Genomic DNA, 24,543 nt, shown 5'->3' on the forward strand with positions numbered 1-24,543 from the left:
AGACTTTGGAGAAACGTTAACATATTCTATCACATGCTATTCTCCTTTAAAACCACTTATCCTTTTTGCAATATCAATCAAGCATGGTTATCGAGCAGCCCCATGTACGAACGGAAGCATCGACCGAGCGGCTCGATTTCGCTCGATTCCCAGGTAACAACGAAACGCCTTGTATATTCGACAAAATCGAAGTTGATTTTTCCGCCGCTATAAGGCCATCACAGCAACGCTTTTTTCATCCATTTTCTTCCCTCACCCCCGTCTATTTTCAACTCCCCTCCCAGCCTCGATCAGCGTTCGTTATGCTTTCTTTTATTCCCGACGCGTGCATACACTGCTTCGCGTTTATTATTTTTTTTTAGCGTATTTTTTTTTTATTTTTTTGGCCATCTCGTTCGACCGAGCTACTAAAAAGGAATAGGTGAAAACTGTTAATTGGTTCCGCGGTGAAAATACGACGGCGGTGGCCGCCGGCCGGCACAGCTACAATTTAAGCAGCCCCAACGTACTGTATGTGTGCGGCTGTGTGAGTACGTGTGTGTATGCGATCGTGTGCAACGCGTATCGAGTGCACGCGTGCTCGCCACGAGCGTCAAGGCGTGTATCGTGCCAGCATGTCCGTCCAATTATGGAAAATTAATTGGCGATCAGTGACTCGGGGCGATGGAAACATAGTTCAGCGTCGAATAAACTTCCTTTGTATTCCGATCAGCCTTTGACAGTAGTGTAATAATTAAAGTAATTAACGTACGAGCCAATAAATTCGCGATCGTGCCGCGTCGCAGCGTGCACACGCGCGAGCCATCGCGAACATCATAAACAAATTACGGCCGTGCGAACGCGCGGCTGTTCACAAGACGTAGCTTCTTTTCTCTTGCTGACGAAGAGGGAGGGTAAGACTCGATGCAAGTTGGAGTTAAACGATGGGGTTAAAAGTGGAAACCTCTCGGGAAGTGGGGAAGAAAGAAACCCTTGGAAATGGGTATTAGAGTTCTTGAGTTTGTTTGTTTTTTTTTTCAGACTCATTTAACAATTCACGAAATATTTCTCTGATTTTCATACGCACATGATCGTCAACAGTAAGATATTATCAAAGGGTAGAAAAGATTCTTTTTTATTAAGAGGAGAGGATACATAGAAATTCAAATTGACTTCCACCAAATTCTTATTTTATGTAATGCAAAAACGATTATTGAAACGATTATTTATAATAAAATTATTTATAATCGAATTGATTTCATTTCCACGTACAATCTCCTTATACGGTTGCTTAAAGGTATTCATTTGTATTAAAGCATTAAATAATTATGTTCAGCAAGATATGAATTTCCATGAACATCCACGGTGCAGTTTCGATAAATGGAAAGAAAATTTTCCACTGTACGCTTCAAGCTCGCTGATTGTTCCAGCTTTATAAGCGTTTCTTTCAGTCAAAGCGGCTATCTTCATCCACCGAGCGCAAATATTTACATCCTGTAACCAACTATATAAGCTAATCCGCGGAGATCTCTACGCCAATGTCACAGACTTTCCCGGTTAGATTATGATTCTTTCCGCTGCATTTGCGGCGTCTTTGACTACGGAGAACCGTTAGAATCGCGCGAGTATACGATTTTCCTGGCTAAGAACAATATTTGCGCTATACGTTAAGAGAAGCACGAGGTTTCTCTGGGTGTGCAGGCCGTCAACAGATATCCTGGAAGAAAACGTTGCGCGATTATGGCATCTGAAAAATATTTGCGCTGGCCCGCTAATGCTCTCACACTTTACGGATTTCTTTGACCGGTTCTGCGATCGATGTGCTTTACTGCGGCGTCGTTGTTTCCAAAATTTCTTTAATCTTTCTCTTTTTCACAGGACGTCTTATCGGTTGTGGTTTACCTCGCTGGAAGATAAATAGTCGGTATGAAAAGAAAAGAAAAGAAAGAAACGTATGGAATACTTCTCGATGGCTTGAAAACGTTGAGACTTTGACAAACAGGTTTACGACACTGACCATTAACTACATCGAATTTATCGCTCGCGAAATATGAACCGGGCAACGATCTCGGTTTGGCAATGTGACGGTTGGTTCTCGTTATTTGTGACGTAATGTTCGTATATTATTATATGGATAGGTATTTAGACGCGGATGAATGATTGGTTGAATCAGTCGAAATAGATTTTAAAATTGTAAGAAAAGCATATTGTTTCTGTTTCAAATTCTCGATACGAGAAACTGAATTTTATATTACAGTGGAATGACAGTTTTCAAATAACGTGTTTGAAAGTCACGTATTCCAACTCTTAGAAATATAACTCTAGTCTTATAATCGATTGAGCTGTAACTTTATTCTCTATCGCGATATGTTTTCATGACTCGTAGGAATATAACGAGCTTTTTATAACAATACGTGCAGAATATTACTTTATCAGAACTAACGATGGACTTCCAAAGCTTGATTTTACCTTGATTGTACGTGCACATTCAAATCTCCAGCAACAGCTCTAAAATCGATCTAATTACCGTTATGCTATAGATTAACAATTATTTTTTGTACAAAATCTATTTCCGAAGTTTTTCCAAATTTCATAATCTCTAATTTTATCCCACAAATACGTAACATGCTTCATACAAAGATACGATTATTAGAATTAATTTAGAATCGCTCTGTATCTCCTATTTTAAATTATTCCGCCCTAAATTATCCTCGTATCCTTGCAAACACAGCTGTTGCCAAAAATATACGAAGCAATTTATTCGTTCCTGGAAATTCACCCCTTCCGTCAAATTCTGCAAAGGAATCAGACTTGACAAAATATGAAATAACCACTTTCACGGCTGATCAATACCAAGAAAATAAAAGGAACGTTCCTCTCCAACATTCTTTACATTCGTGACGTCTCTAGTATTTCATTTTACTACTCGATTCAAAAATTCCATACGAAGGATTATCGCAGGACTCATCGGTTTTCACTTCGATCCTTAAGCCTACCAGTCAGATCACCAGGTCCAACAAAGTTCTCGTACCAGACTTTAAGCGTAGCACATTCTACGAAGCAGTAGTAAGGAAGATAGAGAGAAAAAGCTTCCTCTCTATACAGGGTGTCTCGGCAGTCATCGTACAATAGATAAGGAATCGGTTCTACGTGAAAAAAATAAATGAAAAATACGGAATGAAATTTTTTCATTCGACGCGGTTCTTCGTTATTTTTAGTATATGTGAACTTGACTAATTATCGGCTCGGTATGAATAATCAACGAGTAAAAGGTTATTCTAAATACATGTAAAAATCAGTGAAAAATTAAGATAAACTTTATCCGCTTAAGGTATTTCAGTTATGTCTGAGATATTGTATCTAGGAAGAAATTTCTTGGCTGCCTGTACTTTCTATGCGCGTACGCTGTCAAATAATTTTGCAATAGCTATAACGGTAATTTCACGTTATAATATACGGCATTTTGAATGCTGCAATTACCGATATTACACGTTTCACGTTACTTTTAAAACGTTACTCGAAAACGTTCAGGTGGGTGGTTAATTTTTCTCTAAAAAGAGATTCTTCTAGAAATTTCACGCGTGATAGTTTTTAACAACTTTGTAAGAACGATTTCTCTGTAATTAATCAAAGAGTAAGTTTTACAACAGTTTGCTGTTAAATACATATAATAACCCGTAAAACGGGTTGCGTTTTAAAATTTTCAGCTTTCAGATTTCGGCTCTGTAACAATTGGATCGTGTATAATATACTAAATAGGTGATATACTAAATAACGCATCGTCGATATTTCAAAGAAATATCGTAAGAAAGTCGATTTACAAGAAAGTAATGTTTAAACGGGTTCTGGATAAATCTTAATTTTTTTTTATCAAAAAAAGTCTATTAAAAAAAGATTTATTCCATATTTCCAACGCGACCTCTTCATGTAGAATGGCCTTCCTTGCCAATCGTAGATTTGACGACGATTGTCAGGACACCCCGTATACGAGCAGCGAGCGTAGATGAGAATAACAAAGTGGACGTGGACGAACAGTTTGGTACCAGCGGATAATTCGCAGGCTCAATTTCCGTTGGCTTTTGCTTGCCAGGTTTTTCTCTCTGCTCGATTATTTCCCCACCTAAAGAGGCAAGAAGGCGTCCAGTCAAGTGTAAGCTGAAGTAACGAGTACACGCGAAACGTTTATTTCAGGAGCCGGTCAGCTACAACAACTCGGCACCCCCCCAGGTTGGGATCACGAAATCTCAACAGTGGGAATAAAGAGAGAACATCCACTTAGCACGCCGCTTAGACGTGAAAACATCTGTATTGTCACTGTATTAACATGGAAATTGTAATCTCTCGCGTGGAAGCGTCTCCCGTGGAGAAAACTTTTTAAAACCGAAGAAATTCTTCGTTCTTTTCTTCCCCGTGGCTTCTATCTTCCCCAAATGGTGGAATCACTGTAAATAAGAAACGAAGCCCATAGCCGTCGAAATTGGAGATTCAAAGACATAATGGCATAGCGCAGGCTTCGCTCGAGATATACCACCGCTCAAAAGTTTAGAAATCAAACTTTTACGGTTTATGAAAGAAGACAGCAGAAGAGATAATGGGCTTCTCCTTTTTTACTGTGTCTAGTAAGTTTATTAGAAGATTTTTGTCGAATCTTATTACTTGTACAGTCGATTTAGTGTACACTATCGAGTCACGAGATGAAAATGGAGAACTGGTAATAGGATAAGAAGCATAGTTTCTAGTACGAACTTGATTTGGATTAGAAAAACAAAGGATTGTTTTATGCAACGATGAATCAAAATTCTAGTTTTTTAGCGTAAATAAGTAATGTAAATATTATGACAAAATAATATCTAATGAGAGATACCGAGGTACGAGAGATATTAAATTAATAATGTAATAAAAATACAAATCTTATCATTTTCCTGATAAATCTAATCGTTAGGTTGAACGATCTCGAAATTTTGAGCGGCAGTGCACGTTTACCAGATGCAAGCGGAAAAATTTGATAAGACAAATGCAAAAGATTAAATTCTGACGATTGAAGTAGATTTCTTAATTTTTCCATGAATGGTAATCCCGATATTTTGAACTTCGTATAAAAATCAAAAAAACATTAAACGAACGATTCGTCATATTACTTGAACTATTAAAGAATAATGCACAACTACTTTATATTTTGAAATGAGTTCGCGGCTTGACTATAGCATCTTGAAATCAACATTGAAATGAAACCAAGAATAAATCTTGCCGTTTCCAAATTTCACGTTTACAGAATAACATTGAGCAGAAAAACACAATTGAAACACAAATGATCCACGCTGCGTTCGATTCCCAGAAAATCTGGTCTCCTCGGAAAGAATCGATAATCCGGCAGGAAGGATAATCCTGATTCGCATAGGCAGGCATCAGCCATTGGTCCGCGCGGAGCTCGTATGTCGTCCGAATCGCGTTCTAAACTCTCCAAATCCAACGTGTCCTCTTCTCCAAACCAACCCCGAATCGCAGTGCATTTGTCAGCCCATCGTAAGAGACAACGTTTAGTATTCATTTGAACGAGTTTTCACACCTTCCTCTATTCTTAAAAAAAGAAAAGAACAAGAAGACAGCTTTTAGCCATCCTCAGTTTCTCGCTTTGCCATCTTTCTACAGCCTGGAAGGCCAAAGTCGTCGAAACTGGTAAACCAAATCACTTTCTAAGCCATCGGTGGTTGTTCGATTTGCATACGAATACCTGCACATCGAGTTAGATGAATCGAAACTGGCACTGGTGTATCTATTCGCCACGGTGCTAATGAAATTCACGACTCCGCCGTACAAAGGGATCGTCTTCACTGGAGCATCATAGACGCTGATATTTCACAGAGCGTGTATCTCCTGGAAATCGGAACGATGTATTGGTAAACCGGTGAGTACACGGTGTACGAGACCATGAGATCCTACGTCCCATGGATCGGGCCACGATTAACGTACGGATTAGGATTAAGGTTGGCAGAGATTTCGCTGTGGACTTCGGGATTTAAGCGTGCACGCACGGGATTTTACTATACTACCTATGGGGGAAGAAGAGGTGGCCAAGGGGGATATACTCGACAATGTCCGGGGTACGTGCGCGAACCTATGAAAAACCTTTTCACGCTCGGTTCTCCACGTATCGTGTCACGATCCTCCCCACCGTACCGCTGCTGACAACAATAACGACGACAGTCAATGCACATTACAACGGTTTTATGTTATTAATACGGACGCATTGGGCGGGATTTGAATAATTGAACAGATCTGCCGGATCAACGATTTTCTAAAGGGAGAGATGGTCATGGTATATGCTTTCTAACATACTCGTATGAAGGGTATATCGTATGTAGTTGGCATTATGTGGGTAGTCGACGAGATCCTGTGATGCTCGGTACGAGGCAAATGGATGGCTTTGTGATGAAATTTTGCCCACGATCCGTACCTACAAATATGGTTAGATAATTCATCATATTTCATGATAGAAGAACAGTGGTTCGTTTTCTGCTACAACTTTGATCGTATCGTCTTTACCGATGGCACGTGAGTTTCTGCAAGGGAGAACTCTTATTTAGCATGACAATTATATTTTATACATTTTGTACTAGCTATGTAAATAGCCAATGAATCGAACTTTCTTTGTGACAAACTCATATATTTAGAGCTTTCACGAAGATTTAATATCTCTAAATTGATAATTTCCGAAAGTTTAAAATATTTGTCATTTATGAGGAGCGAAAAACAGATTGGTAATACTACACCGTCCAAACACCTATTGAATATCTCAATATCGGTGCTTTAACACGTGTAAGTACCAATAATGAACAGAATTGTTAGTATTCTTGTTTCGTTTGTCTCGTTTAGTAATACTATTCGTAATTATCATGCGTTAGATGTTAGAGAATTTTGAAATTTATACAAGTTTAACGTTGCACTCTGTCACAGATGTATTACTAATGTATTACTAATTCGAATCTCGCATATTTCGTTGTTTATGCAAATTAACGGACGAGAGCACGTCGGTGGCATCGAATTCCCTTCCGATAATTCGAAAGCTCGATGTAATCCACACATCAAAATCATAATATCCTCAAATCTGAACAATAGGTATTATGAAAAAATTGTTTCAGTTATACACGGTGTAGAACGGGCCAGCTTGCCAGTTTCAATCTGTGAATCAATCAAGCACGTGCGCGCACGCTTCCGAGAAAATCTGCGTTTCATCCGATGCAATGCAAACGATTCTATATCGCGAACGTGATACCCATAATACGCCAGTTATAATGCGTTATAACGTAGATTAAAAATGTTTTACTTATTTTCGTATTTCGCAATTTTAATTTACCAACCGATTGCGTTTCATATATGGCGGCATGGGACTCATAACGGCATAAATCAGCTCAATTATTTTTCGTATAACAGCGAACACTTTACGTTTATCTATTATAAGTAGACTATGTAGCGTACGTTTATTCAATTTTCGTGAAATTTGAGCATGTAAAAGTCTACAGAATGCGTACAACGTGCAAAAATGTGTAAAACATTCGAAGTAGAACATTCATCGTAATATTCAGTAGATGAAACAAATTTACGTTGCGTTTCTTTAGCTATTATATTTATAAAAATGTATGAACATCGATAGTCGAATTATAAGAATACATCGTACGCTGGTAATTCACGAAAATGTCTCACAACTGTAACGAGTACGAGTACGTTATAACTTATAACGTTATAACGAGTAAAGTTACAACTTAATTAACTATGAGAGCAAAAGGATGATACTCGTAAAAGTTGAGATGCGCGACTAAATTTCAATTCGCAAGACTCGCAAGACTTGCACCACTATGATCATATCAGTCCGCCATATAAATATAATACTCGAATACGCTATACGAAAAGCCCGTTGATCTTCGTTAAAAGGTGTCCGTACTTTGGCGAATACCGCGACGGAATTCACGAACGGCGAAGAGACACGGTACAAAGAGGCACGAAACATCCGAACAGTAATCCCCGGTGGTTACGAATACCAGCGACGGGGGAAACGTGAAATTATTTTCAGAAACAATAGCCGAGCGAATTCGATCGGTACGGAGGACCTGGTTCGAACCCAAACACTTCCGGCAGCATGATTAATTCGCGAATACGATTCGCAATGTAAACTCGGAAAGCTCTGTAATACGCGAGACACGTCGTGATTATCCGTTGTAAATACGTTTCTTCCACCATTTCCACCGGTGTGAAAACCTCTCTTTTCTCCACCCAATGCACCGTCGAAGCCCCGACGCGCGTCGACGGGGTTGAAAGGGCATTCTGCCGGGCCGTCCGACGTTCCTTCCCCCACTTTTTCAACAACCACCCCTCAAATCATCGTACTGTCGTCAGGAGATCGCACCTCCGCCTGTATCCTCCGGGAAACCATCGTTTCGGTGCCACCGTTTGCGTTCGCGTCTCCTCTATGTCTCTTTCTCTGTTCAGCTTCCTGCTTCAAGCCTCCCCCGTTCATCCCTCTGCATCTCCGCGACATCACCGCCGTGCAGGGGATGTCGAGAGGCGGAAGGGTGGTGGAAAAGTGGATGGAGCCTAGGGTGAGCCACGCCCCTGTTCCAGTGTCGGCAAAACTTCGCCTGGGTATATTCGAGGGTGTCGCTCTGTCCCTATGTCACTCACACGGGGGTGGCCACCCGTACCCATAGATGCCGACGAATCTAAGCGCACCCTCAGAGGTCAACGCGTACACGAAGCTAGACCAGTCGTTGGCATATCCCTTATCATCGGTGTCAGTCGCTGCACATCTGGGCTTCTCCACGCGCGTCGGATTGATTTCGTCCTCGTGGCCTCCCCGATCCGCCGGCAGGGCCTCGTTTTCGCGTACATATTCGCTCGACTTGGACCTTATTATTTTAACGTCGATTTGAATTCTTTTATCCCTTCGTAAACAAACGATGAAGTGACCGACTCGATTTTAGTACAATAAGCAAAGAATTCGCTCGAGATTGTGATAGATTTTTGGAAATCTAAGTGGACGGAATAGAAGACAGTGAGTTTGGTGATTCTTCTGTGATGAGACAAAAGCGGATCTCGAAGGATCTTGTAATATCAAAGACTTGAATGTTTCGTACCGTACAGGCGATTTTTCACCGGTGTTCTTGATATGTGATCCTCCGTACGTATCCTAAATAACGAACGCTTAATCGTGAAAAGGCGCTACGTCACATCAATTAAAAGAAATTTTTCTACCGTTTGCAAACGTACTAAATTAAAGCTCAGTGTATATAAAATACGTATATCCGCGAATAAGGAATGTCTTTGTTCCCGTTCTAACGATACTAATCCTCGTGATCGACAATTTCAAATCGATAACCATTAAACGTGGTCGAATTTTAAAATCAATAGTCATCGAAATAATCTTCGAATAATTGTCAAGAATAAAGTAACAGTGAAAGAATTTCAATTCACAACGATAAGACTCCTGTAACATGGTAGAAAGTACCTATGCGAGTGATTCGCCCAGATCGCGTTCTCCGATGACGGAGCCGTCGAGTCCTCTTCAAGATGGTCCCGGAATATCCGGCTACGGTCATCGATATCTCTACAATTATTCGCCAGAGAGCTTGCAACTTAAGCTGAAGAACAACGACGAGCAGAACAATGTGACTGTAAGGCGACACGACATCGATGGACGAGACAGAACGTTTTCCAGGAGTCCATTGAGCTCCGACGAGGCGCGATTCAGACCACGCGAGGTTTCCAGACCGAGTTCCTCGGCAACTATGTCCTCTCCCACGTCCGCCTTCACCATCGAGAATATCTTAGCACCTAGACCTATCGGAAACATAACTCCCACCAGCACCAGCGGCCTCGGATCCATTATTCAAAACCCGGAGGTCGTGGGATCGCCATCGAGGGCCATGCATCCTCTTCAACAACAGATCCATCATCTCGCGTTTACGTCTGCCGACTTGTTTGGTATGTTCCTTTATTAAATTAACTATTTTCGCTATGAAATATTCTCAATGGAATTATCGATTGAACTAAGCGTGGAATAGTTTCGATGAAATGATTTATTTCACAAAAATTGGGGAATTAGATAATAATAATATAAAGGAATATCTTTGATATTAGATTGTTATATGTAGTTTATTGTTATATATAGGCGAAGATAAAACTTATGGTTCTTCTATGAACGCCGGTGGGTAATGACGAATGTTACGATTAGTGTACAGGAATTCGATGTTAAAGGAATGAAGAAATAAAAGAATTTAAGGTTTTTAAACTTTAAGATTTTCCAACTAGGAAATCAGGGAATTGCACGTTCTTCCAATATGAAAAGCAATTATGGAATCCATTAATACGTATTATAGAATTTTACTTACGGAGGAATCTAAGAATATACATGCATGAATATTATAGTATTATCCATTTGTAAGACTAGAATTGAATTCTATTCTAGAAAGAGGTGTTTATATGTTTAAGATATAACGGACGTTAACAATACCCAAGCTTCAGGATTACAATTAATCATTGCAGAAAGCGATTTTTACGTTTGTTTAACGATTAGAGTGAATTATCGGAAAAAACAATTCTTAGTTACTCAATGATTCATCCGCCTGTTATTTTTAAAGAAACCAGCTTTGCTGTTGAAATTCGAATATATCGCAATGAGACACCTACATGGAAGAGCGTGGCGTTAATTTGCAAATAGCTTGCCCCGCGGTTTCGCATATATTACGTCGAGGAAAGCGTCTCGTAGCGGAAAAATGAAAGAAGGCGTAAATCCTCGGGTGGGCCGACGCTTCTTGCAACGAAAATTTCCTTTATGCCCCCCAGGGCTTTAAGTATTTCACCCGCAAGAACCTCGCCGCAGATTGGGGATGCGCGAGCTGAAATCCGCAATCCGTTTCGATCACGCACGAACGATTTAGCTGCTTGCAATCCCGGTGCCGGAAGATTGAAAAACGAGAAGGAAAAAGTATGCAACCAGGCTCGTTGAATGGAAGAAGAAGGAAGAAACAGAGAACGCGAGTAACGCCGGTTGAAAGCATAAATTCGCCCTTCGCACATTTTTATGCGGAGACGTCGCCTCTAAGCAGCTTTCTTCCAGATTTTAAACCAAAACATCCCTTGGGGCTGGGGTCTACGAGTATTTTTTGTTCCTTCATCGTGTAGTATAGGGCTGGAAATTCTTCAGAGGCATTAGTACAATTTTATAATCGTCGATTATGAACGTGTACTTTTCGCTTTCCGATTAATCTTCTTCTCTTAATTCTTAATTTAACCTTTTCTTTCCCTTTTATGTTTTTCACAAGCAGTATTTCGAGGAATTATTTTATAGAATATGGATAGCGAAATTAATTTAGTATCTGAAGATTGTTTTCTTTCGTTTCAGCCGCAGCATATCCTACTTTATACTCCGGCGGCTACGTGGCAGCAATGGCAGCTGCCGGCGTTTCGCTTCACGGTCAACCGGCCTTCTATCACGCAGCTCATCCCTATCAAATAAATCCAAACGCCGCGGCGGTAGGACCCATGGCGAAGAGGAAGCGTCGCCATAGGACGATATTCACGGAGGAACAGCTAGAACAATTGGAAGCCACCTTCGACAAGACACATTACCCTGACGTGATCTTGAGAGAACAGCTAGCGCTTCAGGTCGATCTCAAGGAAGAGAGAATCGAGGTGAGTTTTGAGAAAAGAAATCAAACATCCTTCGTGAATTTAGAAATTAAGAGATATCATTACGCTGAAGATATCGGCAACCCGAAGTATTGAATATTGGCGAATTGGGTGGTCTTTTCCTATTTAATAGATTACAGATTAACCCTTTTAGTGACGAACAACGATACATCGTTATTAGCAACACCTGCAAAAAGTGCCAACGACGATATATCGTTGCGTATGCGATGGCGCTTTACTATTCGCAACACGAAAGAACTTTATCTCAAAATAAATTTATAAAACGTTATAAATGGTTGAATATTTCTGCAGAAGTCCTATGTGAGATGTTCCACAAATTGAAACAATTATTTACGGCTTTAAACTCTTTGTTATATTCTGCGATGGTTGATACCGAAACTGTGTATACGCTAGTGCCATAAAATAAAATTCGGCACGGGAGATTTGCTTGAGACTGTAATCACGGATTTTAGATAACACTGCTTATAACAGAATATCTCATCTTAGAGCAGAATAATCTTGCATCGACAGGGCGAAAATAAAACGTTTGTACGAAGATCACGCACAGTTTGTACAATAATCTATGTAATAAAGCATGATGTATACGTCAGTAACCATCAATGCTAAGTAAATTATTTGCGCAAATAATAATAAATAAATATTACACGTTCCCAATAGCCGGATATATGAACTATAAATGTTTATAATAATATTAGAATGTCATTTTAGTAATGTTATACTAGTTCACTTGTTTTGGAGCAATTTTGTGTTTTGATATAAGAAATTTTATTACAAATAATTGAGAATGCGATATTTATGCTTTATACTACGTGTTCTACATCGAACTATAGCCAAACGATGATTCTTCTTATTTGTAAATATTGTTTATAAAAGAGAACTGATTTTTCCATATTTCCTAATGATTTTGAATAAGTATTATTAGTATGATTTTGAACAAATATTGAAATATAATTGGCATTAACTTATTCTCCCTTTGTTTCGTAATATGTACCGTTTTGAATTTTTAAAAATCATTCTTTCTTCTTTTTATGATTTTTTTCTCAAACCGTACCAAATTACATCAAGTTGGTTCGGTATTCTTCGTTTAGGTACAATTCTTTCGGTCGGCACTAAAAAGGTTAAATAAGACGTTGTACTCGAAATTAAATGATTTTTTAAAGATCTGAAATAATAGTAATAATAATTAATAATCTAATAATCAGTGAATCGAAATATAACTGACACGTGGTAAAATTAAACTCTGCTAACTACTTTCGCTACAAATAATAAAACCATGTCCTCAATAACACAGTTATCTTTCGCTTTTTCAATTTTCCTTACTATTTTTTTTTTCTTGTTTTATATTTAAAGGGGGAAGTCGATAGCATCATGAGGATTTTGCAACGGATGATAATTGGTAGCAGCCTAAACCGACAAATTACTATCTTAAACCTGAGTGAATATTTTCGCCTGACAAACATTGACCATTCGGATTGTCGGCAAACTTTCCCTTGTACGCATAATTTGTACCGATGACAAAATGCCTCCACTTTCCGGTCTGGAAGTTCTCGATGGGCCCTGTTGTTTGTCGCCTTAATGCACCGACAACCATAACTCCATAATTCTTTAATGCGATCATTAAAATTATTTGCGACCGGTATTTATCGGTCGTCGTTTGACTCGGGCCAACAAGTTGCATGGTAGATTAAAAGCTTTGCCGATAATGTGTTTACTTCAATTATATATATGCCCTGCTATGCATGTGTCACACATACACGCATGCACAAGCATACAAAACGCGGAGAAGGGGCGTAGAATTTATAACACGTTATATTTAACGTCGTAAAGATTTACAACGCGTGTAATCGTTAATTCGTCACGAGGTAACTTTATAATTAATCGAACGGATTTATTGTCCGCCGGCATTTCATCGGACGAATGTTTTTTCCTTATTAATTAAACATCGCACATAGTGGTTCTCCAGCCATATTGCCATTTTTCGAAATTAAAATCGGTTTTGTTCGGTCAATGGATGGATCGTGTATCGTCGACGAGGATGTTTCGAAGGATTTAGGACCGTGTCATTGAGACTGGATTGCCGAAGGAACCCTTTTCTGCCGTGTTATTGTTGCTCTATTTAAGAGGAGGATCGTTGCTCACTTGCAGTTTGCTCCTTTTCGAGGATCGGACACCTTGAGAAGAAGAAATTGATACAAAAATCTAATAATATATAGAAATTAAATATAAGAATTTGTATTAAATTTTTGTATTAAATAATAAAAAAAGTTTCTATAATTCTTAAATTATTACATGAACTACGAAAATACGATATATATATGTCGGAGATGAAAGAACACCGGAGCCTTTCGAATTTTGGATAATCCCGCAACATTGTAACCTAGAGTCTACTATAGCTGTAATTGAACAATTATAGTTATTCAATCCGATTGCAATTGTTCGAGAGTTGTGATAATGAGCTTGGGCTCGAGGCGACAGTCAGTCGCCGAACGTAGCCGCGGTCACGGGATGAACGCTTTGTCTAACAAAGGTATGGAGTAATTCTATAGCTCTCCTTAAAAGAAATATTCGTGGCGACACGCGACAGTAAACATTCCAACGGTCTCTGTCCCGTGGCTCGCCACACGCAGACCCCATTCTTCGAGTAAGATGATTGCCAGATGTCGATGCGTCTCCGCAGTACATGTTCAGTTAGCTCGAGGGCCCGTTATAAATCTTAAGATTTAGTCAACTAAAATCTTTCAAACAGACAAACAGTCTTTGTCCCAACTACGGGAAAATAGGGGAGATCTATTTTTCAACGAGTGGCGTCTCCCACTAGCAACTTTCCCTCGAAGGCGGCTAGCATCTTTTTCTAACCACCGGTATGGAGATTGACCAATTAGCAGCAACGCCAATTTCCCTTACTTTCTGAACGAAGGCTGTTCTCGACGAATCCGATGATCTCGTGTCCTTAGACACACCCCAATATAGTTTTCCTCTGTGGCAATATCGGGACGTGAAAGTCACTCTCGCTCGCGATCTCATCGATGAAAAGAGTAGCCCTTTATGATCAGTGAATATTACGCGTCCGACTTAGATTTTGTGAGTACGTTCATCTATCATCCCGACGACCGCGGATTCGTTATTGAACCTAGGATCATTGTCATTAGCTCCTCGAGTACCTAACTACCACGGTTACTTGTCCGGTTCTATAATAATCGTATTTGCACTAGTCAATGTCTTCTCTATTGCATAACGACAACGTGTAACGCAAACGAAGATTCGTTTCACGCCCCTAACCCTAATTCTAATGTAAACCCGACATATATATATATGTATGAATAGTCAAAGAAAATCTTTTTTCTCGAAGAATATTAATGGACATTGAAAATAAAGATAAAAATCCTAATTGTTAAAAATAATAATTTTGTTTAAAACACCACTATGCTATTTCTTTAATTATTGCCTTTAGTCTCAGCTGTCTAATTATTGTCTAATAATGGTTTTCAAGAAGTGAATTTCGATTGAATAATTTCCTATCTAAATCTGTAAACACGAAAGTTTGCCTAACAATGCTAAAGATAAATTCGGCACGCAAGAATTATCGCGATCACACGATAATGGAATACGAGAAGAATCAAGGAATGTCTTTTACTCGTGGCGGTGCAATTTGTTCGAACAGTCGTACAATCCCAAAGTCATTCACACTTATCGTAGACCAACAGAGACCACCCGCGTCGTCGGCTTTGCCAAAGGAAACCTCTTGTCTCGAGAGTCTTCGAAGACTTTGAAACAAGATATACCTGCAGCGCACCTGCCGCATCGAGGCAAGAGTTTTGGTGTTTGTACAGAATTAGTAGAAAGACGACTTTCAAAATGAGAGAGAAAAAACGAAGGCGAGGGAAACGAAGGAGAACGGGGAAATAAAGGAATGACTTGAAACAGCTCGAGAGAACGAAGGCCCTAAAGCACTACGCTGTGTCCTCTCTCTGTTTGAAAAGAAGCACGATTGTTTACCCGTGCGACGGTCTTTTCCTATCTTCGTGATTGCATCAACAGAAACACGAACGACGGACATGTTATAACAGCAGAGACGTAAAAGCGCCGATACCTAAGTATTCGTGTAAAGTTGAGTGAAATTTGAAATTCGATGGATAATCTCAGATTGAAATTTTATCGATGCGTCGACTGATAAAAACTACCGTGTATTTAGATCGAGGTATTGAGGAAAATTTAACAAGTTGATACACGCAATACGGAGAAAGAATGTTTTGCATAAATAAATATCACGAAATATCGGAGGGAAATACGTTTGAAACGGATAGAATACTGAGGTGTGTGATTATTGTATAATTCAACGGCTAAGAGCCAGGATCAGTGCGATATTGGAAACGATGAAGCATCCTATCGGTAACAAACGAGAGAGAAAGATAGAAAGAACGAAAGAGAGAGAGAGAGAGAGAGGTCGATTGTTGGGCGTTTCGTTTAAATCGAGTCGGACAAGCGTGATGAACAAATGCTGATTTCGAATGTGGGATGAAGCCTTTTGATCTTCGATGGCTCCCTTGCCTCGTTAACAGTCTTCTCGATGAGATACACTGACTCGCAGGTGAACGAGGTTATCAATTAAACGTTCTACCTGCCATGGGTTGAAATTGAGGTCTGTTTAGTAATTTTACGATACAGTGGTAGCGAATATACCGGGGAATGAACGAAACGCTTCGACTGGAATGTAATTATAGTAATCAATCGACGAATGTTAATATATCGCACAAAATAATTAGAGGATTTAAACTATTTAAACAAGGCGATTATATAACACCCTCTCTTTCAAAAATCTATAGGTATACATATTATCTCAACAGGAACTTTATAATAAATGTATTGTTAAAAGAAAAACTATTTCGTTACGTTAAATTATTTAATACATTTTTTCCCGGAGAATCCACCGTCATTTTGCGTATAGTATTGATATATCGTTAACCAAACATCAATTGAGCAATCAACCAATTTCTTGTGTTAGATATTTATTAGATTTTTCCTTGCGGTTTCATAACAGTAAGTCATTGTCAGATTATTATATATTTTCAAATATAAATATTTTACTAACATTTGTTATTACATAGCTGTAGCTTTCGAATATTAAAAGTCATAATTATTTAACATCGTCATTAATACTTGCAATACTGCTTCTTTACAATCCACGTTTAAACAATTCAGAAAATTAATTTATGTAATAATCGCCACAAAACATCCACCTACCATATTGCAATTTACCAGTGAATATCGTAATTGATCTTAATACACAGAAAATGCGCTATATTTCAAGAATGGTCTCTATCGATGAAATACGAAATATCGAATATTTTCAGCTATTATAAAACAATCATTAACAATAAAAAAAGACGTAACCTCGTCCCCTAAAAAAAGAAATTGAAAAGGAAGGAAGTATTTAAACCTTACACGCCTCGATTCCATTTCAAGCGTTTTCATAACGCAAGGAAACATCGTTTTCCCTGTCTGAGAACTCGTAGAAAATAAACGCGGCCGCCTAGGGCACGATGAGCCACCCTCATCAAACATTTCCTATTCCAGGTGTGGTTCAAGAACCGACGTGCCAAGTGGCGTAAACAGAAACGGGAAGAACAGGAACGTATGCGGAAACTTCAACTGGAGCAACGCCAGCGTGCCGATGACAACGTTTCAACGCCTGCGGTCAAAGTAGCCGAACATTTGACGTTGACCAGACAGCAACAGCAACAGCAACAACACGAACAGGACACCGACAGCTCGGATCTCGAAGTGGCGTAGTCAAAATATCGATTGTAAAACTTTTTTCCTATTTCTTTTCGTTTCCCTTTCTCTTTTTATTTCGCCGACGGTCGAAAAGATTCGAAACATACAGGTTTTTCCTGCAGACCCCTATACAAGGGACACGTGTAAATACCGAATTAGGATGTAAATATGTTTGTACATATAGCCTATCGATGTGTATAATAGGTAGTGAAATAAATTATTGATTCAAGAAAGTCACGAAAGTCAGATGGCATTTTATTTTCACTTGAGTGGTTGTTCTTGCTTTGGAAAGTAAAATTTTTAGAGAGCTCGTAAAGAGAATAACACGATACGAAAAGGTATCGATGATCGAAGAATGAAAGAAGAATATGATTTAAGAGAATGCTATCTCGTAATGGAACCAATTTCCATGAGAATTGAAACATTAGAATTGATTCAGGATATGAACAAAATTTAAAAGTAAGATCAAGAAAATCATTAAGATACGAAAGTCTTTGGAAAATCAAAAAGAATATCGGTGTCTGAGAAAATTCAATACCAAAGAAATTCTTCCAGCAAAGTCTATTGTAAAAAGAATATTCTAGAAACAAAGTAGATTGTCAGTGGATATAGAAACTTCTAATATCTGGAAAAATCATGAAGAATCTTAATTAATAATCAAAAAATTATATCATAAAAATAATATCTTATAATCGAGATAGATTATCAAAAACCTTTGACGACTAATGTCCATTTTACACACGATGACTTAATGTCCGTCTTAAAATTATCAATTTACTTTATTTTCTTTTTTTTTGTGTGTGTGCATAAGTTTTACAAATAACTTTACAAATACTTTCGAAACCGATTAAACGACGGTGGAAAATTAGATTCTTTAAAGAAGTATTCCCTGCTTCTTCATTCCGTGATCAATTACGCAGGAATGTGTCTAGCATGATTTCCACATTACACTATGGATCAGTGATTAGAATCGCTGAGTAGTTTCTCTGGCGTTGTAGTTGGAATTTAGTTCTACGTGCCTTGACGATTATATTATTAGTATTGTGCGATAGAAGTGAAACAGCAGTTAGCCCTGTGCGGTTGTAGCGCCGTTTCCTGGACACAGTAAGTTTCGCCGCTAGAGGAAAGTTCCAGCCAAGTTCGGGGTAAGTACATAAATCCCGAGGGCGACCAAGAACTAAGACGTTCTCTTGCGGTACAACTTTAATAGGTTCCGCGCCGTTGCTACACTGAGACGTAAAGACGATCGACTTAAGCACGGTTTCTTTTATTTTCACTCTTCTGTTCGAAAGATTCTCACCCTTTCTTTCTTCCTTTTATTCGAAACCGACGAATCTTTTCCTTTTCTCTCTTGATAATTTCCTTCGAATTCGATAAAGATATTGTTGATCGAGTGCTTAGCTAATCCTCCCATCACTATTGCAGATTTTTTATATCTTTTAATTTAGAGTATAGATAAAATGATTTGGTTAGAAAGTTTCGATACTTAACAAATATTCGATGGAATAGAGTAGATTTATTTTGATATAAATAAAGATACTAAGCTACAATGAGATACTTAAATACAAGCTGAATGAAGCTTGGGAATATCTTTTGAAGTACATCTTTTCGTTACAGTCCACTATGATAACAAAACGATTGAAGATTTGTTTTACCATGATTTATCATTCAATTAGTAAATACATAAAATTACTAATTTATAAAAATTTCATTTAACATATTCACAACATACGATAATCCCTTTATTAATCTTCTCAAATGAAGATTACATAAATACAATAATTTCAATAAAACTAAAAACCTTTATCGAAATAAGTCACATTCTAAAGACTAAAACGAGACTAAAAAATACTAAAGTAGAGTTCGAACTAGACTGCATGTAGGTATTACATATGAACAATTTAAATTTTACAAAAGGAATTAAACAAGAATCTAACGATCATCCTCCACCTTTACAGCACAATTTATCGATAGTTCGTGCGGTTTCCGCTCTCTTATGCTTCCACTTTTTCATCTGTTTTTTCTTCTCCTCGTCGTACGGGCACTCGACTTTGGTACCTCTCTTAGCTCTATCCTTCTTCTCAGCTCTTCCAACAGGAAACACAGAAGGACCTACATCGACGACCTTCAATATTTCGATAGGGTTCAGAGCAAACTGACTGCATTCCGGTGAACCGATCGTCAACACTAGAACCGTGATGAATTTCAAAAAATACGTGGCTCTTAACAGATAAACTGCTCCCTCTCCGTACGAAAACAACGGCGGGCCCAAGGAGTTAACGTCACACATATAATAAGCGCCACAAAATTTAAACACGCCTAAACAGGAGCTTTCGCACGTTAAAATACCAAATTTATACTTGAGGAACATCTGTTCTAAAGATTGCCATAAATACTTGCCAGATTTCGCGTACAATCTACCACAAATCGCTGGCAGAACCTTTGCTTCGAACATCGTCTCGCCGATCTTAAAATGACTCATCAAATATCTGTTCCAACAATTCACGTGACTATACTCATTTTTTGTGGATTTAAATTCTGCTTCTAATTTACTATGCGTGTAATATCTGTCTCCGCACATAACAATCACGTCCAGTGTCTTCGAACTCCAATACTCAGGCGCCATAATTCTTGTCATACCAGCGCAAACCACGTAACAAGCGTACGTTTGCATCCCGCGGTTTTCTCTCTCGAACATACCATCCGTGATATGAATCTCACCCCATAAAGAAAATAATTTGTTTGATTCTTCTACGACGTATTGATGCCAGCGCATCTTCCCTAGGCCGAGTTCCTTGCTGCCCTTTTTCTTCTGAGGAACAGCTAGTGATTTTGTCCAAGTGATCTTGTACAGTTTCAGCCATGTTGGTTTTTCGATCGATTCCTTGAGGTCACCTTCCTCTTGCTCGATCGTGCACGGGTCTCTCATGTCTAGAGGATCGAAAGGACAATCGTCGATGGTCTTCTTCTTCACGTAGCGTTTAGGTGGCTTTGGTGCACCTCGTTGAAGCAATTTAAGATTGTGAATTTGGCAGCAGAGATGGGACACGTGGAAAATTTGGATCGTGAAGAATTTTTCTTCTGCCTCTTCTTCGGCTGTTTCTGGTTGCTGTGCAGCGCCCGCTTCCTTCCAATAGCTTATTCCTGATGGCTGTGTACGAACCGATTCGTTCGGACCACTTGCTTGCCGTTCGACGTTGGGTTCTTCCGAAACGCCCGATTCTGTTGCAGTTTCTGCCTGTTCCATGGTTAGTGATGGTTCCGTAGCTTCAAGATCTTCTGCAGTTACTGGTTGCTCAGTTTCTGCTACTGGTGTATCAGTTTCTGGTTTCTTTTCTAGTTCCTCTTTGCTCGGTTTTGGAGTAGTATAAACGTAAGCTCTTAATAGAAGAATCATCAGATGCCTTGTAAGAGATTCTTTGGAGCAAAACTTCAAGATGCAAGCATATCCGTTATCGTCCCAATAGCCGAATTCGTCGCATCGATATGGATTGTATAAGTACCAGAATAGATTGTCTTTCCAAAATGCTACGGAGAATCGGGTGGTGCGGAATATACAGTTACGATAACGTACTTTAAGTTTGTCGAACCACTCCTGCACTCTCTTGATGCCTCTGTGAACTGGCGCTATTTGTTCATCGGTTATTTTCTCGGAACCGATTTCCAGTTTAACGTTCATCAGCTCCTTTCGTTCCAGGATCATTTTTCGTCGCATGTTCCTTTCCTCGTAATCCCATGGAATATCAGTGACGATTGGAACGTCGTTTAATTCTTGAATCAATCTTACTTCGATGCTGTATTTGTAGTTGTACACGACGATATCGTCTAGCCTTTGCTTGTCCTTGATATTGATCATACCCATGTGGGTGTACAGCAACCACGCGTGATCGTACACATAATCGATGTTCGCGCTCCAGGCATACTTGTATCTTATAGAAATACATCTATTCGTTACATGTTATAGAGGGACAATTTATAATTTACGTGATTTAATGCGTGAAAGATTAAAGGTACAATACCCTATACGAAACAGTTCTACTGTATAATATTTCTCTTGTCGTAGAAATACTTCTGATTATTCTATATAAACTTCATATTACGAATCTTTTATCGATTGATAAAATATTCGCACAGAACTTTCCAATTTCATCCAACAAAAATAAAAAGAAAAAAGAAATCTCTAAACCTCTAATTATTCCAAATACAATTTACGTTATTAATCTTCTATCAAAAAATTAATCAGACATTCACACAAATCTTTTCAATCTTTTTATAATACAATTCTACGATTCATCTAATAGGAAAGAAAACAAAAGATCCTAAATCTCAAAAGTGCAAATTCTTCAAAAACTTTAAGCTTTATGAGATGTGTTCAACAGATACCTCAGTTGTGTCTTAGCTAGAAGAGCAACGATCGCCTGATAAAAGCAGAACTTCCACGTCCTTTTGCGCGCTCGTAGAACTCCCAATTCTGGCAAATGCATACCCTTCAACCCCCGAAGACATACATCTGCGTAGATCCTGGTTCCCCGAGCTTTCGAGGGTAACTCGAAAATGATGTAATCACCGTCTACTAAACCGTGCTGTTCACCAGCAGCACGATCGACTAGCATCTCCTTGGTTGGTAGGGGACAAGATTGTGGGATTCGAGCATGACCTAATTCCTTACGATCGGAATAATCGTTGTTCGGATCTTGAAAACCATCGCGTATATAGTCCGGATCGCAGGGAAACAGATCTTTTCGTTTCATTCGCTTCTGCCTTCGTCTCTCCAGCAATTCTTTTGCCATGTCTCTCGTCGTGCACGGCCACATTCCTGGCCATCTATCGTCATCGGTCTTTGATATCTGTGGCTCTACCGCTGTGTCGGATTTGGAGAAGTGTACCTGATGAAGTACTCGTAATTGAGGATCTTTTTATATTGGAATATTTCTGTATAATTTATTTTTAGTTATTCGTTATTTTGGGAATGTTCTACATATGCAAACGAAGTGTAATTTTAAATAAAAATTCAAGATACAATACCTAATTTGAACATTAAGATTTTAATAAAAAATATATAAAAATAGTCTTGCATGGGTGATATAATTGCCTGGAGCAAGACCACTGTAATTGATTTTCATCCCATAAGATCATTACTAATTATCGTTGACAAAATATGCCCAATTTGTCTCAAATATCTCTATGTAATTCATGTTATAAATTACACTTCGATTATTTACTAACAGGTATGTTTGTACGCATGTTCTTCCAGATTCGTATCATCTTCGATCGATCTAATTTGTCAGGCAATTTCGATTGATCCTTCAGCTGGAAAACGTTAAGTGGTAAACACTTGTAATGGGTAGGCAGATCTTCCGACGATTGAACACGAGGAAATTTTCGAAGATCAGCAGGTTTTCTATGTTTAAAAATATCATCCTTCTCTCGTTGCTTGTAGTCTTCTACGAATCTGAGAAAATTGTGAAACTGGTCACACGAAACATTAAGCATATAAAAAATACGTGGCTGCTTCAGCATTTCTTACGTTTTCATGTAAAGTTGCCAAAGCGGCACGTCGCATTTCCATTTCTCTCTCATACATCGTTCCATCCAACTTTTCAGTTTCTTCTTCCCGTGTTTCTTTCTAACTTTTGTGGATGCATCTTCATATTCTACGACATCTTCGTCCTCTTCTTCCTTTATTGTTTCTTCCTCGGTTACGGTTTCTTCGTCTTTTCCTTCCCGCTCTGTATCTTCTGTACCCTCTGTATCCTCCGTAACCTCCATGTCTGTAGTGTCATCGAGATATTCGGTCGTAGTATCTTCATCGGTTGGTTCAATCTCGGCCATTTTCCCTCGATTTCTTCTTATTTACTTCTCTATCGACGAATTATTAACTCTCGCACTTTAACTTTCCAACTTTTGCGCCTTTTAATTTTTCACTTGACAATTTAACACGATTTTACCGAATTTGTAGATATTGTATCTCAAGCAAATTAAGTCAACTCATTTTTAACTAGCATTAACATCAGGATAATATTTCACGATAATTTAGTTTATAAGATTAAAGGATCATTCTGAAGCTCTTTTTATGTCATTTTTTACATCTTTGTAAATGATTTAACCATGATTCGATAGAAAATTTTGATATAACCTGACAAGTGATAAGCGGAATCGACTATACACGTGACATACGTTTTTCTCGTGGAATTTGAATTTGTCATCGAAAAGTATTTTCGATGCGAAAAATTGAAAAATAATTTTGTTCTATATGTCAATCGATTCGACACGGATGGACATGCAAGCGGAGATGAAAATAGGAAGAGGAAAAAACACTGTAATAAAAATGCTTTATTGTCTCTCTTGCATTCTGCGAGTCTATTTAATAACGAAGGAATTGCGTCGCGCTTAAACATTTTTTCCCGCTTAAATATACTTCCCGAAATATGAATAGCTATTTGGGAACGTCGGAGCCAACCGGGGAAGCTGAATAAATGCAGCTTCTCAAAAGGGCTGACGAAAGATTTAAAGTGTTCCGTTCTGTGATTTTGTAATTATTTTCCTCCGTAGTAGACGAAACCTTAAAATGGCAAGCAATCTCAGCGCGCGAAGCCAGACCGTGACACAAAATTTTCAAAGTGTTTATAAAATTACGCCGGCACACGATAGAAATAACGTGAAACCTTACTTTTCGGGTAATATTCTGATCATTATTTAAGAGCCCTGCTCATGCATTGACCACAAATAATTCTTGTTGCAAATGTTTCGAAACATATTTCCGTCATTTAAATAAAAACATTTGTACTTCAAAATATATGTGAATAGATATACACTTCCGCTTATAAGTAACAATTAATAATTAGAAACAAAAGTTACTACCGTTTCGTGATATCAACGAGCTATAAATTTACATTGCCCGTTAAAAAACGTTACAATAAGATATTTTATTATTTACCAAATACGCTGCTGCATAAACATATTTACAAAGAAGTTTGAACTAATTAATCTTGGCAAATATTACGATATAATATAATATATTTTTAATATGAATATAATTGACTATATTAACAAAGCAGGAAATTTCTATCTAAACAAATTATTGAT

At 38.4% G+C, this 24,543-nt stretch overlaps 2 protein-coding genes across 2 annotated transcripts; one reads left to right on the forward strand and one right to left on the reverse strand.

Moving 5' to 3' along the window:
- The first annotated feature begins 9,464 nt into the window (after positions 1-9,464).
- On the forward strand, positions 9,465-17,472 carry Gsc (goosecoid homeobox). Its single transcript, XM_033350048.2, has 3 exons — positions 9,465-9,954; positions 11,375-11,664; positions 17,257-17,472. The coding sequence occupies exons 1-3, from the start codon at positions 9,465-9,467 to the stop codon at positions 17,470-17,472; spliced, it is 996 nt and encodes a 331-aa protein (XP_033205939.1).
- Positions 17,473-19,396: 1,924 nt separating this feature from the next.
- LOC117166382 (uncharacterized) lies at positions 19,397-23,289 on the reverse strand. Its single transcript, XM_076627059.1, has 3 exons — positions 23,040-23,289; positions 21,841-22,369; positions 19,397-21,386 (listed from the first exon to the last, which is right to left on the reverse strand). Exons 1-3 carry the CDS (start codon positions 23,287-23,289, stop codon positions 19,397-19,399), a joined length of 2,769 nt encoding a protein of 922 aa, XP_076483174.1.
- Between the last annotated feature and the right edge of the window lie 1,254 nt (positions 23,290-24,543).

Source organism: Bombus vancouverensis, chromosome 2 (genome assembly GCF_051014615.1).
Source record: "Bombus vancouverensis nearcticus chromosome 2, iyBomVanc1_principal, whole genome shotgun sequence".
NCBI lineage: Eukaryota > Metazoa > Arthropoda > Insecta > Hymenoptera > Apidae > Bombus > Bombus vancouverensis.

What these genes read in the sequence shown, in the direction of transcription:
- Gsc (XM_033350048.2), top strand. Translation starts at nt 9,465, where the DNA reads ATGGTAGAAAGTACCTATGCGAGTGATTCGCCCAGATCGCGTTCTCCG. An exon ending in TACGTCTGCCGACTTGTTTG is followed by an intron (nt 9,955 to 11,374) that starts GTATGTTCCTTT and finishes CTTTCGTTTCAG; the next exon opens with CCGCAGCATATCCTACTTTA. An exon ending in TCAAGGAAGAGAGAATCGAG is followed by an intron (nt 11,665 to 17,256) that starts GTGAGTTTTGAG and finishes TTCCTATTCCAG; the next exon opens with GTGTGGTTCAAGAACCGACG.
- LOC117166382 (XM_076627059.1), bottom strand. Translation starts at nt 23,289, where the DNA reads ATGGCCGAGATTGAACCAACCGATGAAGATACTACGACCGAATATCTC. An exon ending in GAAAAGTTGGATGGAACGAT is followed by an intron (nt 22,370 to 23,039) that starts GTATGAGAGAGA and finishes CAATATAAAAAG; the next exon opens with ATCCTCAATTACGAGTACTT. An exon ending in CTAGCTAAGACACAACTGAG is followed by an intron (nt 21,387 to 21,840) that starts GTATCTGTTGAA and finishes TATTTCTATAAG; the next exon opens with ATACAAGTATGCCTGGAGCG.